A 16,310-nucleotide genomic window follows, 5' to 3' on the forward strand; every position below is an offset into this window, starting at 1 on the left:
GCTTTGGAAAACAGATTATAATTTGTTTTCTATTTTCTGATTATGTTCTGAAATTTGGTTATATGTTCTGCTATGTGATTAGTACCTTTATGATCCTATCTCATATAAATATTATGATGGCATATTAATTTCATCCCTTTATTTCTGCTTCCCCCAGTGAGAACTTATTCTTCAGACTGTGAGCTAAATTGATTTTGCATGATTAATAAATACCAATATTAATGGATATTAATATTCGTATTCAGATTTTATTGAATTACTTCAAAAACTTTTTAGAATATATGTAAGAAACTAAAATTGAAATTTAAATATTTACAATCTTTTTCATCCATCTTTGGCTTTAGATTTCATTTTCTCTGAATTTATTTCACACTTTTCTCCTCTTGCTGTCACCTTCCTAATCTCAGTTAATCAGCAAAGATATATTAAGCACCCCAAGATGAAATGATGTAGTGGAGTAAGATATATTTTCAGTCTGAAGAAAAGGTAGTGGCAAATCTTTCTTCAGACACTTAGTGACTGTTTGACTTTGGATAACCAACTTAACATTTCAGTGCCCCAGAAATTGCACATAACTCTAAAAATTACATAGTAAATGCTATAATATAATCACAAAGGGAGTTTGCCAATTAATATTTCTATGACAATTAAAACATGGTTAGTCCTGTTTGTCCTAAATATATCAGGGTTGTCTCCCCTTTAGCCCTTGTTTGTTGCCTGCTCTCTAGAAGAACAATGTGGAGAGATAACACAGAGAATATAAAGAGTGTTAAAATCAGATATTGTAAATAATTTAAAAAACATTGTTGGAGACTATTTTTTTCAATAAGCTCTGCTAGATGATATAAATGATTATTATTTTTCAGATGTATATTATGCTTGGACCTTCAATGATCATCCGTTGCCTGTCCAGGAGGATAGCCGGAGATTTATCTCTCAAGAAACAGGAAACCTATATATTGCAAAAGTGGAGCCATCAGATGTGGGAAATTACACTTGCTTTGTAACAAACATGCAAGCCCAAAAACGTATCCAAGGGCCACCTACTCCATTAGTGCTGCGTAATGATGGTAAGATAATAAAAAATTTTAGTTAGAACTTTGGAAAATTAAAATTCCCATGGAGGAAACAACATAAAAAGGTCACAAATAAAAATCCTTTGTGTACCATCTTTTCCTTTCTGTGCTTTTCTCCTTTTCTTATAGCAAAGACATTTGGTCAGTTAAAAGGGAAAAATAAGTTCAAGGTCCATGAATGTATATTTTGCAAAGAACAAAAAACAAAGACAAATAAAATAACTATCTACCAAAGGAAGAAAAAAAAATAAAAGAAATACAGTTGTTCAGATTATTTTGATTGCTCTAAGAAAAAACATACATTTAAACTATACTTTGACAAATTTTATAACTATAAGCCAAGTCAGGGCTGGTGTGTGAATCAAAGACCTAGTTAATCTAAGAGAGTCATTGAAGTGGGGAAAAATAACAACATCAGATTGACTCCTTAATTAAATGTTCTCAGTAGGAAATGTAGAACTAGAGAGACTATTGGCAAATTTTGTGATTAGAGCCTGCACTGAAATTGTAATCCCTCACACTGTTTTCAAAGAAGTTAGTAAGAACAGGGAACAGCTGAAATATAATAAGCATTGATTCTAAGCTGTGATTCCTCATTCCATCCTGCATTTCTTATAGCACACTTTTATTGACTTTTATGATTGCTAGTGAATCCAAATAATTTTAAAAGTGCAACTGTGATTGGCTTGATTTACAGGCCCACTTCTTCCACAATTCATTGCCCTTTCACATTAGAAGATTTTGTCCATTCTGAAGGAAGGGGTAGCCTAAGAGCCCATCTAAGTTATTCAGTTAATTTAGTTTTCTTTCTATACTTTTTCTTGCCCCGCCCCATTCAATTTAATATGCTACATATACCCCATTGTTCCTTTAAGTACAAGTTTACAATACAATATAAATAAATTAGATACAGTAAACTTTGTGTCAGAAAAACAAATAAAGTATCAATTTTGTGATAATGGATCTTCATTTCCACTTCACAATCACAAGAGGCTTTAAATTTAATTGTGCATGAGAACAATACTTTTCAATATAATATACCTATAAATAGTTTTTGGACCACTGAATAAGAATATCATGAAAGTTCCTTTCTTCCTTGCTTCCTTCCTTCCTTCCATGCCTGTTTCCTTCATTATATCTTCCTTCCTTTCCCTCCTTAAAATGAGATGATAGAAATTAAACATTCCCAAACTAATATCTGTTTATTTGGAAATCCAAATATTCAAGTTATGGTAAACTGAAACTCACATTTTACTGCATATGAAACTTCTGTTCTGATCTCCAGGAGCGATACAAATGGAGTGCTAGCTGTTTTGATGTTTAACAGGTGTGATGGGAGAGTATGAACCAAAGATTGAAGTACGTTTTCCTGAAACAGTGCAAGCAGCAAAAGGTTCAACTGTAAAATTGGAGTGTTTTGCTCTTGGAAAGTAAGGTTCTTTTATTTCCCCTAATTTATATATCTTCTATTTTATCAAAACATTTTTTGGGCTAGTTGTATCTCTAAATAAATTGAAGAACTGATTTAATAAATATATTTACTTTAAAAAAAAAGCATTACTAAATGTCTAATAAGTACTGTGCTAAGAGAGAGAGAGATGAAAAGAGAAAAAAAGACTATCTACTTTCAGGGCATTTAAATTCTATTGGTATAGGAAAAACATGGACAGAAATTATACTCTAAATACACACACACACATAGAGATATACCCAAATATCTAAATGCACACATATGTACATATACCCATATATTCATGTGCATATATATATACAAATACATACATATATATGTATATATGATAGAAATGCTTGAGAAAAGCTATTTATAATATTCTACAATTAAGATTTTGTCTTTCTGTATATCAGTATACACACATACACAATTATATCTATGTGAGTGAGTATGTATGCATATTATATATACATAATTCAAATTACATATGCTAAATTTTATACTAGTATTCTAGTATAAATAAAATTTTCTTGTCCAGTCATTTTCAGTCACATATGACTCTTCAGGTCTCCAAAACCCCAAGGGTTTTCTTGGCAAAAATACAGAACAAGCAAAATCACTGAAGTGGCTTGACATTTCTTTCTCCAATTCAATTTACAGATGAGCAAACTGAAACAACCAGGAGTAAGCAACACAGGATCATATAGCCAGTGTCTAAAGCTAGATTTGAAGTCAAGAAGAGGAGTCTTATTCCAGGGCCAACACTCTTATTTTGACCAACTAGTTGACCTACCCAATAGACTTATAATATATATATATATATATATATATATATATATATATATATATACACACACACACATACACACACACTTGCACACATATATATTTTGAAAATCTTATTTCAGAAAATTAATAACTATGTTGCAAACCTAGGCAAGTCATTTATGCAAATAAGGATAATAAGAGCATCTATCTCACAAGGTTGTTTTGCGAATCAATTGAGAATACATATATACACATATGCATGTGCAGATACATAAGTGTTGTGTGTTTAGTCATGTACACACATGTGTATATGATATATGCATGTACTCTTACACATGTATGCATATACAGGTGCATATTTTTTAATTACTTTCCCTATTTACATGTAAAACACATCAATTTTTTTTTTATTTGTACATGTACATTCTTTTTTTTTTTTTTTTGGACATATTTCCTTAAGAGTCATGTCAAGAGAGAAAATAAGAACAAAAAAATCTCAAAAGGAAAAAAAAAAAACTGAAGACAAAGGGAAAAACCGAAGATAGCATGTATTGATTTATGATTAGTTTTCAAAGTACCTTCTCTTGATGTGGATGGTGGTTTCTATCCAAAATTTATTTGGATTGCTTGAATCATTAAACTACTGACAGGAACCAAGTCTGTCATAGTTGATCATTGCAAAATCTTGCTATTGTTATATATAATATTTTTCTGGTTCTGCTTGTTTTACTCAATATCAAATCATGTAAGTCTTTCCAGGCCTTTCTAAAATCACCTGATCATTTTTTATAATACAATAATATTCCATTACTTTCATATACTATAACTTATTGAGCCATTCCCCAAGTGATGGGCATCTGCACATTTTCTAATTCTTCACTACCACAAAAAGAGCTACTAAAACATTTTTGGACATGTGGGTCCCTTTCACTCTTTTATGATTTCTTTGGTATACAGATCAAGTAATGGCACTGTTAAAACAAAGAGTATGTAAAATTTTATCACCTTTGGGCACACTTCCAAATTGTTCTCCAGAATGGTTCTAAAATTTTGCAACTCCAACAGCAATGCATTAGTGTCCTAGTTTTCCCACATTTCCTCCAATATCTGTTATTTTTTTTTCCTGTCATCTTATCCAATCTAAGAGGTGTGTAGTAGGACCTCAGAATTGTTTTAAAGTACATTTATCTAATCAATAGTGATTTAGAGCATTTTTACATGACTATAGATGTCTTTAATTTATTAATCTGAAAATTTCTCACATCTTTTGACCATTATATATGTGTGTATGGGAGATGAGGGTATATTTTAGCATGGTGCTTGGCACATAGTAGTTGCTATATAAAAGCTTATTCCATTCCACCTTTCCTCTTTACAGCTCATACACATGCTCAGTATTGTATATTGTTCTCCTTGCTGCTGTTCAGTCATTTCAGTAATGTCAGCTCTTTGTAATATCATTATTTTTTTGCAAAGAAATTGGAGATCTTTGCCACTTTTTTCTCCAAATCATTTTCTAGATGAAGAAATGGAGTAAACGGAATAAAGTGATTGCCCAGAATGACACAGCTAATAATTTCATGAAACCAGATTTTAACTAAAGTTTTCCTGAAACAATCTAAGTTCTCTATCCATAGTGTCACCTATTTGCCCTTGTGTGAGTCATCATTACTACCATTCATCTTTTCATTTTACTTTATTATATTCACAACCTGATGTCTTTTATTCCATGATAAATAAATATGTTGCAGCTTATGCAATATATGTTTACATTATATTTTTGGGAATATATAGTTTGTGGTTATTGAAAGTATTGTAAAATATTGTACACTTTTTCAAGTATAATCCAGTAAATCTTTTTTTTCAGGTAAGGTAATTTTATATTTGCAGTATTTGCTCCAGTTACTTAATTCAAGTTATTAATTTGATGGGATGACCATTATGGTATACACCTTTACTTAGTGACATATACTTTTTCTGGTACTTCTTTTCAAGAACCAGATAACTCAATGGGCTTAATACAATTGTAGATTTTGTATTTGCATCAAAACAATCCAGAAAATGTTGATATTATATAAACCATTCACTTGGATACTTAATCCCAAAGTTGTGTGTTGGGGCACAGTTTCTCATTGATAGTGGATTTATCAAAATGTTCATTAAATATAATTTCATACTAATTTTATTACCTAATTGAAATACAAAATGTGTAAAAATATATGAAGACAAAGGAAGGGGACTATGTAAAGCGATAGTTAAAATATTCTGCTTTCAGAATATGTTGCCTGATTTAAAAAATATATATCTTCATTAATGCTGCATGAAGATTCAGGAATAATAAGTGATCCCCTAAATATCAGAAAATTTCTATGTAACCTGAGTCATACAATTACAAGAATGTATCATTAATTTCAAATAATATTACTTATTAAATAAAAATTCATTTGGCTACATCTTTTGTGAGTTAAAAAGACCATGTTCTCTTTTTTATATAGCATTGTGCTAGGCACATGGCAGGCATAAAATAAATTTTGTGGCTTAATTCATCAAAAATGCTAGATGAAAACTTTAAATCCTTGGATTCTGGACAATCCACTTTACATTTATGAATTGTTACTACTTTTTAGCTTTCTCAAATATTAAAAGCTTATGATATCTGAATCTCCTCAATTAAGGCCTCTCAGTGTTAGAAAATTTATGGCAATCATTACATTCCTGACACTTTAAAAATATATGTTGCTATGTTATTATTATTATCATCTACTATTTTAAAGGGCTTCATACAGAAAGATTTTGAGAATAAATTGTTTTAATTTTATTCTTTAGTATTGTATGATTTATGAATTATTGCATATATAGACAAAAGTATTGCTTTTTGCAATTGAATAGGGGAATACAGATATGTGCACATCTTCTGTACACTTTCTAAAACCATATTCATACTAAGTTCAGCAGCTGACAGGATAGTAAGGATGAAACATAGCACATCTTCTGTCACAACAGCAATTTCTGTTGTCAGAGTTCTATGTTTTGAAAGCTGTGTAACCCCTTCAGTTTGGAATGATTCATATTTCACAGGAAGAGAGTTACATAAAATGTTATTCCTAATTTTTGTTGAATGGATGCTATATTCAGGCATTTGTGATGACCATTTTTGCTTATAGAGATATCCCAGTTCAAATTCATTTTATCTGCTAAACTCGTAAGCTATTTGGGAATTTGTTTTTGTACTACAGATACTTATCATTGGCTATTTTGTAAGGGATAGGAAGCATCCGGTACATAATTTTATTTAATCTATTGTATCTCTTACATTACCATTATATTTTGTACAATGTTTAGTACTTCATTTCATTATCTGCATTGATTAATAAGTCTAGACTATCCTTAAGGATTAAATCTGTATTATACATTATATCAATAATCTTATCCTCATTAACTACCATGAAGTCCCTGTTTGCTAAACATACAGACATAACTGATATTTTGATTGAACATTTCTCTGTCAATATTTCAAAGTCAGGTCATGCAGAGATTACCCATAGAAGATCTATTAATTTGACACAAGCACTGCATCATTTTAGAGACTATTTCTAAACAAAAATGTTTTGAATGCATTCAAAAAATTCAATGAAATATACCTGTTTTCAGGCCTTAATGTTGCAATATGCCTTAAGATCTGATTTTTGTTGCCATTATCATCAATATAATTTGATTATTGTTGTTAAGTATGAACAGCTTCAAAGCAAGTTCTATATTATTATTATTATTATCAAGATTACCATTTTATATATTATTATCTCATTTTCCTTGCTTTTCAATGGGTTTCATATTGAAATTCAACTCTGACAAAGTGCTTTCTTACTATTAACGTTCTTTGGATTATCAAAAGAGGGAAATAACTTCTTTTTTAAGTTTAAGAAAAGTATTTGGATATAAATTCATCTTCTGCAGGTTCATTGAAAGTATCCTTTCAATACTTTTGAAAAAACACATTTACATATTAGTATATTGCAAAAGAAAACACAAACAACATAAAAGAATACAAATGTAGACAGTCAGAAAAGTAGATTTAATTTGTATTCAGGGTTCATCAGTTCTCTGTCTAGAAATAGCATTTTTTATCATCTCTGAAACTGTCTTGAGTCACTGTCTTGATCATACTAGCTAAGTCTTTCACATTGGTTATCCTTATAAAACTACTGCTCTTTAAGACAATTTTTTTCTATTCACTTCACCTTGTAGTAGTTCATATAAGTCTTTCTAGGTTTTTTGGAAACCATTCTGCTTGTCATTCTCATAATACAATAGTATTTCATAATATAGGTAGGTGGCACAGTGAATACAATGTTGATTCTGAACTCAAAGCTAAATCTCCCTGAGTTTAAACCTGGTTTCAGATATTTACCAGCTTTGTGATTCTAGACAACTCAGGAGTCTCTTATGTCTGTTTCCTCATGTATAAAATAAAATAGAGTAGGAAATAGCAAACCTCCTCTTATTTTTGTCAATAAAGTGCCAGATAAGGGCATGGGGATTTGGATATGATTGAAATGACCTGAACAAAACAATTTTATCATAGACATTAATTTTTAATTACAACTTGCCCAGCCCTTCCCCAATTCATGGAATCACCTCAAATACTTAATTCCCAAATCTTTGACACCATAAAAAGAGATATTTACAATTATATAGATTGTTTCCCCCCTTCTCTTTGATCTCTTTGATCTAGTAGTAGTATTTCTGCATCAAAGCACATTCACAGTTTATTGCCTGTGGGAGATAGTTTCAAATTATTCCCCAAAATTATTGGATTAGTTCACAACTCTATTAATAGTGCATAACAGTCTCAGTTTTTCCCACGTCCCCTCCAAATCTGTCATTTTCCATTTCTGTTATGTTAGCTAATCTAATAGGGGTGAGTTGGTATCTCACAGTTATTTTAATCTTCATTTCTCTAATCAGTAATGCTTAACATTTTCTCATAAGACTATTGATAACTTTCCTTTTTATTCTTCTGAAAATTTGATGTTAGTATTCTTTGAACATTTATTAAATGGGGATAGCTCTTATTTTTATAAATTGGGCTGAATTTCTTTTATGTTTGAGGAATGAGACGTTTATCAGTGAAACTTGTCATTATTTGCTCTCTCCCCTCAGTTTACTGTTTTTTTTTTCCAATTTTCATTTGTATTAGTATTAGGTGTTCAAAATATTTCTATTTTCATATAATAATTTTTTCTCTCTTATTTCCAGTGATCCTTTCTGTCTCTTATGTTGTCATAAGTTTTCCTTTAACTATAGATCTGACAGGTACCTTTGTCCATGCTTCCCTAATTTACTTATGTCATTCTTTAATCTAAATTATTTACCCATTTTGACTTCATCTTGGTATATGATATAAAATGTTAGTCTATGTATAGTTCCTGATTTAGTTTTCTATCACTTTTTTTGCCAGATGTTGAGATTTCATCCACAAGGCCTGTTGGTTTAATCAAATTATAGGTTACTATAGTCTTGTACAACTGTGTATTATATGCCTTGTCTATTCCACTGATCTGTCACTCTGTCTCTTAACCACTACCAAATTTTTTTGATGATTACTTGTAATGTTGCATGAAATATGGAACTGCTAGGCTACCTTCTTTAAGTCTTTTTCTCTTCATTGATTCTCCTGATATTCTTGAAATTTTATTCTTCTCAAAGACTTTGGTTACTATTATTCCTGGGTCTATAAAATGATTCTTTGGCAGTTTAATTTGTATGGCACTGAATAAGTAAGCTAACTTAGATAGAGTTATTGTCTTCATTTTATTGACTCAGCCTACTCATGAGTGTTAAAATTTTCTAATTGTTTAGATCATTTGTATTTGCAAAAAAAAAAAAAAAAGTGTTTTATAATTGTGTTCAAATAATTCCTTGACTTTTTGGAATGTATTCTCCCAAGTATTTTATGTTTTCTGCAAGTTTTTGTTTTGTTTTGTTTTGTTTTTAGACAATAGAGCATAAGAGAATCCTGTGCTCAGGACTATACAACTACCTAGTGCCTGAGATCATATTTAAACTGTCTTCTTGACTCCAGAGTCAGTGCTCTACCTGCTTCATTGACTTGTCTGTGATTATTAGAAATGTAATTTCTTTTCAGTCTTTTGTTGCTGGGTTTTGTTGATCCCATATATAAAAGTTGATGATTAGATGAGCTTGCTTCTGAAAATTTTCTGAAGTTATTGATGTTTCAATTAGTTTTTCAGTTTATTCTTTAGAGTTCTCCAAATAAACCGTTACATTATTTGCAAAGAGTGATAGTTTTGCTTTTGCTTTGCTAAAAATAAAAATAAATAAACATGTAATAGTTGTACTTTTAAATAATTTTGCATATTTTGAATTTATTACTAAATTGCTGTTGCTTAAGGATTACGATATGCTAATTTCCAATTGTACTAGGGCAGTAGCTGCAGCAACAATAATATTGAGTAGAACACTGAAAGGTAACATAAGGCAAATACTCAAAAGGTTGATGTAATTGGAATGTGATTGACCTGGCCCCTCAATGATCTTGGTTATTTTTGCTCCTCTATTGACATCAATTTAATTTCATATTCTCCACCAGGATTGTTTAAAGCTTATTTCTTCTCTCTTGAAAATATCCAGTATGTCCTGATATCTTATCTGTGCCCCAATGAAGAAACCTTTTTTTTTTTTTTTACTTCAAAAGATACTTTATCTCAACTCTTCATTATCATTTTCAAAACTTCTAAACATTATAAGTCATTCTATCTTCTTCCTATCAAAGGGAAAACAGTTCCCTTATCTGTTGTCAATTTTCTTAGTTATATAATTAATCAAATCATTTTATATTTCTGCATATGTCTATCCTTTTCTTTGTTTTCTGTATGCCTGCCTGTCTGCCTTCCTTCCTTCCTTCTTTCTTCCCCTTCCTTCCATCCTTTCTTTCTCCTCCTTCCCCTCCTCCTTTTCCTCTTCTTCCTCCTCCTCTTTTCTTTCTCCTTCCCCTAAAATAACTTATCAAACATAGAGAAAAAATACATCATTTCAATGTAGATGAGAAATATAAGCATGGTTTCATTTTTCACCTTCCTAAGACTTGGCTTATGAGAAAAGATATGGAAAAAATGTTTATTTTTGTCTCAGGTGATCCTGAAAAAGTCCAAATCATTCTAAAAAGGCTTTGTAATAGTATCCGATTGATTTACTATCCCTATCCAAAACAGATTTACTCATTTTTAAAGCCTTATGTCACATGGTGCTTCTTATATGTTCTTAATGATATAGAAACTGAAATCATTTTGTAATTGAATTGTTTATAAATTTGTAATTGAATTGTTTATAAATGCCATATGTGTTTATTCTACATTTCTTTACCATAGATACTCAAAAATGAATCTAAAATATTTCATTTTAATTTTCCTTCAAATTAATTTATAGTTAATTTTATCTATTTAGAATAGGGCAGAAGTTGTTGTTGGAAAATATGATCAAAAAATATTACATGTCCTTTGTGGTCCTTTCAAATTATGAGAGGCAATGAATTTATATAAGGAACTAAATAATTTCAGAATATTTTTAATAAATCATTATAAAATATCACATATATTATAAATAGTAGTAAAAGAAGAATTAGTAATGAGTAGCAGTAGAAATTATTGTAATTATAGGTGGTGGTAGTAGTGGTGAAGAAGTTGGAAATAGTAGTAGTAATAGTAGTACTAGTAGTACTAGTAGTAGTAGTAGTAGTAGTAGTAATAGTATTGAGAACTCTTATTTTTTTAAAATTTTCCTATAACAGAGTTGAGTATGTTTGTTACATACGTGTGTGTGTGTGTGTGTGTGTGTGTGTATGTGTGTGTATGTGTATAAAAATCATTCTAACAAAAATCCCTATAGGGAAGGTAATGAAGTATTGCCATCATTTTAAAGATAATAAATTAAAAAAAGAAAAACTAAGTACTGATAATGGAATTGGTACAAATCCCACTCCTGAAACCTTTGACCTTGGGCAAGCATTTCTGGTCCCTCTAGATCTCTCTTTTTTAAATATGTAAAATGAAAGAAGCTGGTTTAGAATTCCTTTTAATACCGGGTCTCCTCATATCACACTAAGCTAGTTGCTCAATTTCAGTCAGGTAACAACAAAACAATAAAATTATTATATAAGTAGCTAGAATTTATATGGCACTTTCAGTTTATAAAGCACTTTGTATAGGTTATCTAATTTAAACCTCACAAAACCCCTGTAGAATAAATGTCAGAAACAGAAAAATGAGCTGCATTTTTCTGAATTGGAATCTCACTTTCTTTCTATGACCCTAGGCTACTTTACATCTGAAGGTATAGGGGAAAAGACAAAAGGAGTTCATTTATCTGATCAAAATAAAAATTATAAACCTTGAGAATTGGTGATTATAGCTGAGATACTGACAGCATCTTAATTTGGCCAAACCTAGTTGCAGTATTGTAGTGGGAATGGATAGAGAGGAAAAGAACAATAACTGTGAATCAACTTCAGTAATGGAAATCTACTTGAAATAAGCAGTAAGCAGACTTTAGAAACCCTTCAGGAATTTCAAAGAAGAAAGGTGCTTTGGTCATTAGAAATATTCTCTCTCCAGAGATAACATTTGTGGTAGAACAGTTGGCAGCAAATCAAGGTGGGAGGAAGAATACAAATTTTAGAAAATACAAGTCTGACTGTACAGTCACCACATGAAGTCAGAAGCAGTAATTAGACTTTAAAAGCCAACAAAAACCAGGGTTTTCTCTCTTAGTTTTTCAGAAATTGACTTTCAACAAGTTCATGAGTCTATTTCTAATTTCACTTCATGTTGCTAAAATAGATTTCTATTTATTGTATCATGGGTAAAGGACACAACCATTAACTCCAATGATTATTTTAAAATTGACTTTACATTAGATATTTGGAAAATGATTTCACCTGCTAGAGAGGTAAACTCTCCTAAGGTTTAATGTTTCAGGAAAGCTCAAAACATGGGTAAAGCTAACATGTAAGGGAACAGTGTAGTTGCCAGACAAATTCAAATAAACCAGACATTCAACAGTATGAGGTTTGCTCACTTTGTAGAAATCTAAACAGGGAAGTTGCTGATAGCATAGGGATTGGCAGTGTTTACACAGGGGCTTTTCTATAAATGGAAAAGCCTGATTCTAAACATGATAACACACTTTCTTTTATTGATATAGATAAAAGTATGAATGAATCTTATAAATTATTTCATTTAATAAAACATGGAAAAGATGGAGGCTTGGTTTTCTTTACTATAAAGTGGTTTCAAGAAATAGGCTGTGCAAATAGCTGACTTGGAATTAAAGAGTGATTTCCCACCCACCCTCTTCCCAGATTCACTATTAAGCCACCCCTTGAGCTTGAACAAGTTATTTGATTTTAGTGTTTTTATTTATAAAATGGGTTATTCTCTGTACTCAAGATAGTAATTAATATAAAAATTATAATCCCAATGCATCTGAGAAGGGACCTCAGTGATATTTAATCTAATTGAAGTCTGAATAAGATTTGGCTAAAATCTTATTAAAAAATCTGTCACCTTGAAAAAAAAAATCACTTAACTTATTGATGCCTCAATTGTTCCAGCTGTAGAGAAAGGGAGTACAAGATGTTTCCTGAGGTTTGTTCTAGCTTTAAATATATTATTTTATATTCTTAAAATCTCTTCTACATTATTTTCTGCTTGAAAATTTCAAATGAAGAAGAACTCAACACCTTAGGAGGATCCCATTCCATTTTAGGATAGCTCAAATATTAGCTTATTTTTTTATCTTAAATCTCATTTTGCATTGTATACCCATTGCTTCCATTTCCAACCTTTAGAGTCACAGATCACAATCTTCACATGCTTGAGGTAGACATCCTTCATTAATAAATTTTAGTCCTCTTGTTTACCCTTAAAGTGATTTAGTCCATTTGCAGAGATGGTTTTCATACGATATGACCAGTGTGCATACTGTAACTTCTGGAAGTCATCACCTCAACCCATCCCATCTCTATCTTTTTATTTATTAATTTAGTTGTTTTTAATTTTTCTATGTCTCTATAAGCTATGAATGTGTCATTGATTATCTAGCAATTTACATCTTTCTATCATCTATCTATTTATCATCTATCTTTCACCCATTTTTGTTTAGCCTGTTTGAACAGGGTAAAACAACTCTCTTAGATTTTAAATCTATGAAATCAAGGCTTGAGGGATCACACTGATATCTAATTGGAGAGGGCACAGAATGGACATCAGAGAGCTCCTTCCTGGGAGTTTGCCCAAAGAATTCATCTTATAATTTCCCAGTGGGCTACAATACTTTTGAATGTCTCTACAGGTAATGTGCTCTCCTCCCACCCTTGAATATTACTCTTCTCATTGTTTTCAGATTCCTTTTATGCTTGGTCTTCCTTCATGGTATTGTAAACTCCTTAAGTAAGGACTGCCTTTTGCATTTTTTTTTTTTTTGTATGCCTACTGATTAGCAGAGTGCCTGCTATATAGTAGATAGCTTGCACTGTGGGTAGAGCATTGGTCTGGAGCCAGGAACACTTCGTTTAAATCCTGCCTCAGTCATTCGGTTTCTTCCTACCTGTACAGTAATTAGTCTTGATCAAGTCACCTAATCTCTGTTTGCCTTAGTTTGCTCAAATATATAATGGGGATAATAAAAGTGGTATATCACTGGGTTGTTGTAACAAATAAATTGATATTTATAAAAACACTTAGCAGAGTACTTGGTACATACTAGAAACTATAAGATCCCTTATTTCCTTCCCTAATAGAGAATTAAAAAATATTGATTGATTGACTAACCTGTTCTAATGAATATAATAGTTCTACTGGCTCATAAAAGGAAGTGTAAGATATTATTTTTAATGTTTTAGTTATTTCACCAAATATTTCCCAATTACATATAAAATTCAATATTCTTTTTTAAAAATTTTGAGTTTTGCATTTGGATTTCATTCCATCTCTTCCCCACTCCTTGACAAGATGAGCAATATTATATTGATTAAAAATGATTGTCATGCAAGATATGTTTCCATAATATTAATGTTGCAAAAGAAAAGACACATAATTAAAAATAAGGTAAGACAAATGTACATCAATCAGCACTCAGAATTCATAATTTCTTTTTCCAGAAGTGGATACATTTTTTTCCAAAAGATATTGTATTTCTGGGACATTTATAAAATAGTTTCCCTGAAGAAAATTGATTTCTAATCTGCTTATAAATATAATTGCAATTTAAAGAAAGAAGATGTCAATATATGATGGTATAGTTAGAGAAGGCATTTTAAAAGATAGGGCCAGTTGTTGGGCCAGTAAGCAATGTAAAGTCTGACAAAGGGGAGGGAAGAAGTCCATGTCAAGTAGGAAAAAAAAATACATTCATAAAGGCTGGGATGTAGAAATAATTATGACATCTGGAGATGGCAGCAAGAGGATCTCTCTAAAGTTTTATTAGGGAATGGTAGGCAATAGGTAGAATATGTAGATAGATTCATATTATTGAGGGCCCTGAAAACCATCTGGTAGGGTTAGGAATTAAGCTAAAGTATTATACTATAAAATTTAATTGGCACAGGTGAGATTATTTGGAGGAAAAGACTGGAATAAACAATGTATGAAAGAATGCTTTTCCTCTTGGTAGAAATGATGCATTTAAAGTAACAACATTAGAATATTGCCTATACATGAGGATTTGAGGGACAACTCACAACTCTACCTTTTATATTACCTGAATGAGATATTGTCAAAGTGGGCATTGCTAAATGGGCATAATCTGAGCTGGCAAAGTAGTGACTATTGTGTTTGTCTATCAATTAGTCATTTCTGCTATGCCAAATGATCTGATAGCCACAAAAAATTCTATGGGCAACCAAGAAAGTTTTAAATTTCATATATATGGAACTTGAAAGAAACTTGGAAATCATCTCACCTGTACAAGATAAATTAAATAAAAACAAAAATTGAAGTTTTAGGACCCTGAATGGCTTCCAAGGGGTCTCATAGATAGGGAATAATTCTGACTGGTTCTTTCCTTTATAGAGGGGTTTCAGAGACAATGTTACCACAGCTTTCAAAGCTCAGGTTTGACTTTTTTGTATAACATGGCATTCTCTTAATTATCTAAGCTGTAAATTGATTGTATTGTGAAATCTCCTGAGAGACCTAATGCTGAGGTGCTATAACAGCATAAAATGATTGACTGACTTTCTATGTGTCTCCTCCTAAAGAGATGTAGCTCCTTGCTATTAGTGGAAAATCAAATTGATGTCCCTCATAACTTCACTCTCCTGCTCTGATAAACAACCAAACATATTTTTCTTTTTCTTTTTTCTTTTTTTATATACCTCCTCCTTTTTAATTTACTAACTTTTCAGACAGTGTGGGAGAATGTAAATAAAATGAGTAGTGAGCATGGCTGAATGTTCTTGGATGCTCCAGAGCTTTCCCACCAAGGACATATATTTATGTATGTATGTAGATCTTATTTTTTTTTCTAATTTATGAAGCAAAGGGTACCCAGCTTGGCTGTTAATGTTGAGCAATAAATATGAAATCTTGCTGTGATGTTCTCAAATGTTTGAGAACTTCCCAATAACAACAGAGCAGCAGTTTCTCATTTTGAATTCTTCTTCACAGCCATATCATTGGAAATGATACTGTAGCAATGGTTGGCACCTAGGAAAAGGTTGGCATCTAGGAAAGGAGGAATTTTGTTATATTTTATTTTTAATTTAAAGAATCGTAACACTGAAATTATTTCTCAAAATAGATAGTCTATACAAATTTGTTTATATGTTAGATATCATGACTTCCCAAATATTAGAATATAAGCTCCTTAGAAGCAGCAGAGTTTTTTTTTGTTTGTTTGTTTTTTGTTTTTTTTCTGGTTGTTTGCTCATTTTCACCATTTATCTTTGAGTTTTTAGGTACTATTAAAAGACTTTTTTTTTTAATATAGTAAATGCT

General features: G+C 31.1%; 1 protein-coding gene across 1 annotated transcript in view; it reads left to right on the forward strand.

The window, feature by feature from the left end:
* The window catches only part of LOC100915406 (contactin-6), a 415,511-nt gene that overhangs the window by 207,046 nt on the left and 192,155 nt on the right, over positions 1 to 16,310 (forward strand). The window contains exons 5-6 of the mRNA XM_023498129.2: positions 867 to 1,070; positions 2,404 to 2,506. Of these exons, the coding sequence (XP_023353897.2) occupies positions 867 to 1,070; positions 2,404 to 2,506 (307 nt within the window). The remainder of the gene's footprint in view (positions 1 to 866; positions 1,071 to 2,403; positions 2,507 to 16,310) is intronic.

Source organism: Sarcophilus harrisii, chromosome 1 (genome assembly GCF_902635505.1).
Source record: "Sarcophilus harrisii chromosome 1, mSarHar1.11, whole genome shotgun sequence".
Classification (NCBI taxonomy): domain Eukaryota; kingdom Metazoa; phylum Chordata; class Mammalia; order Dasyuromorphia; family Dasyuridae; genus Sarcophilus; species Sarcophilus harrisii.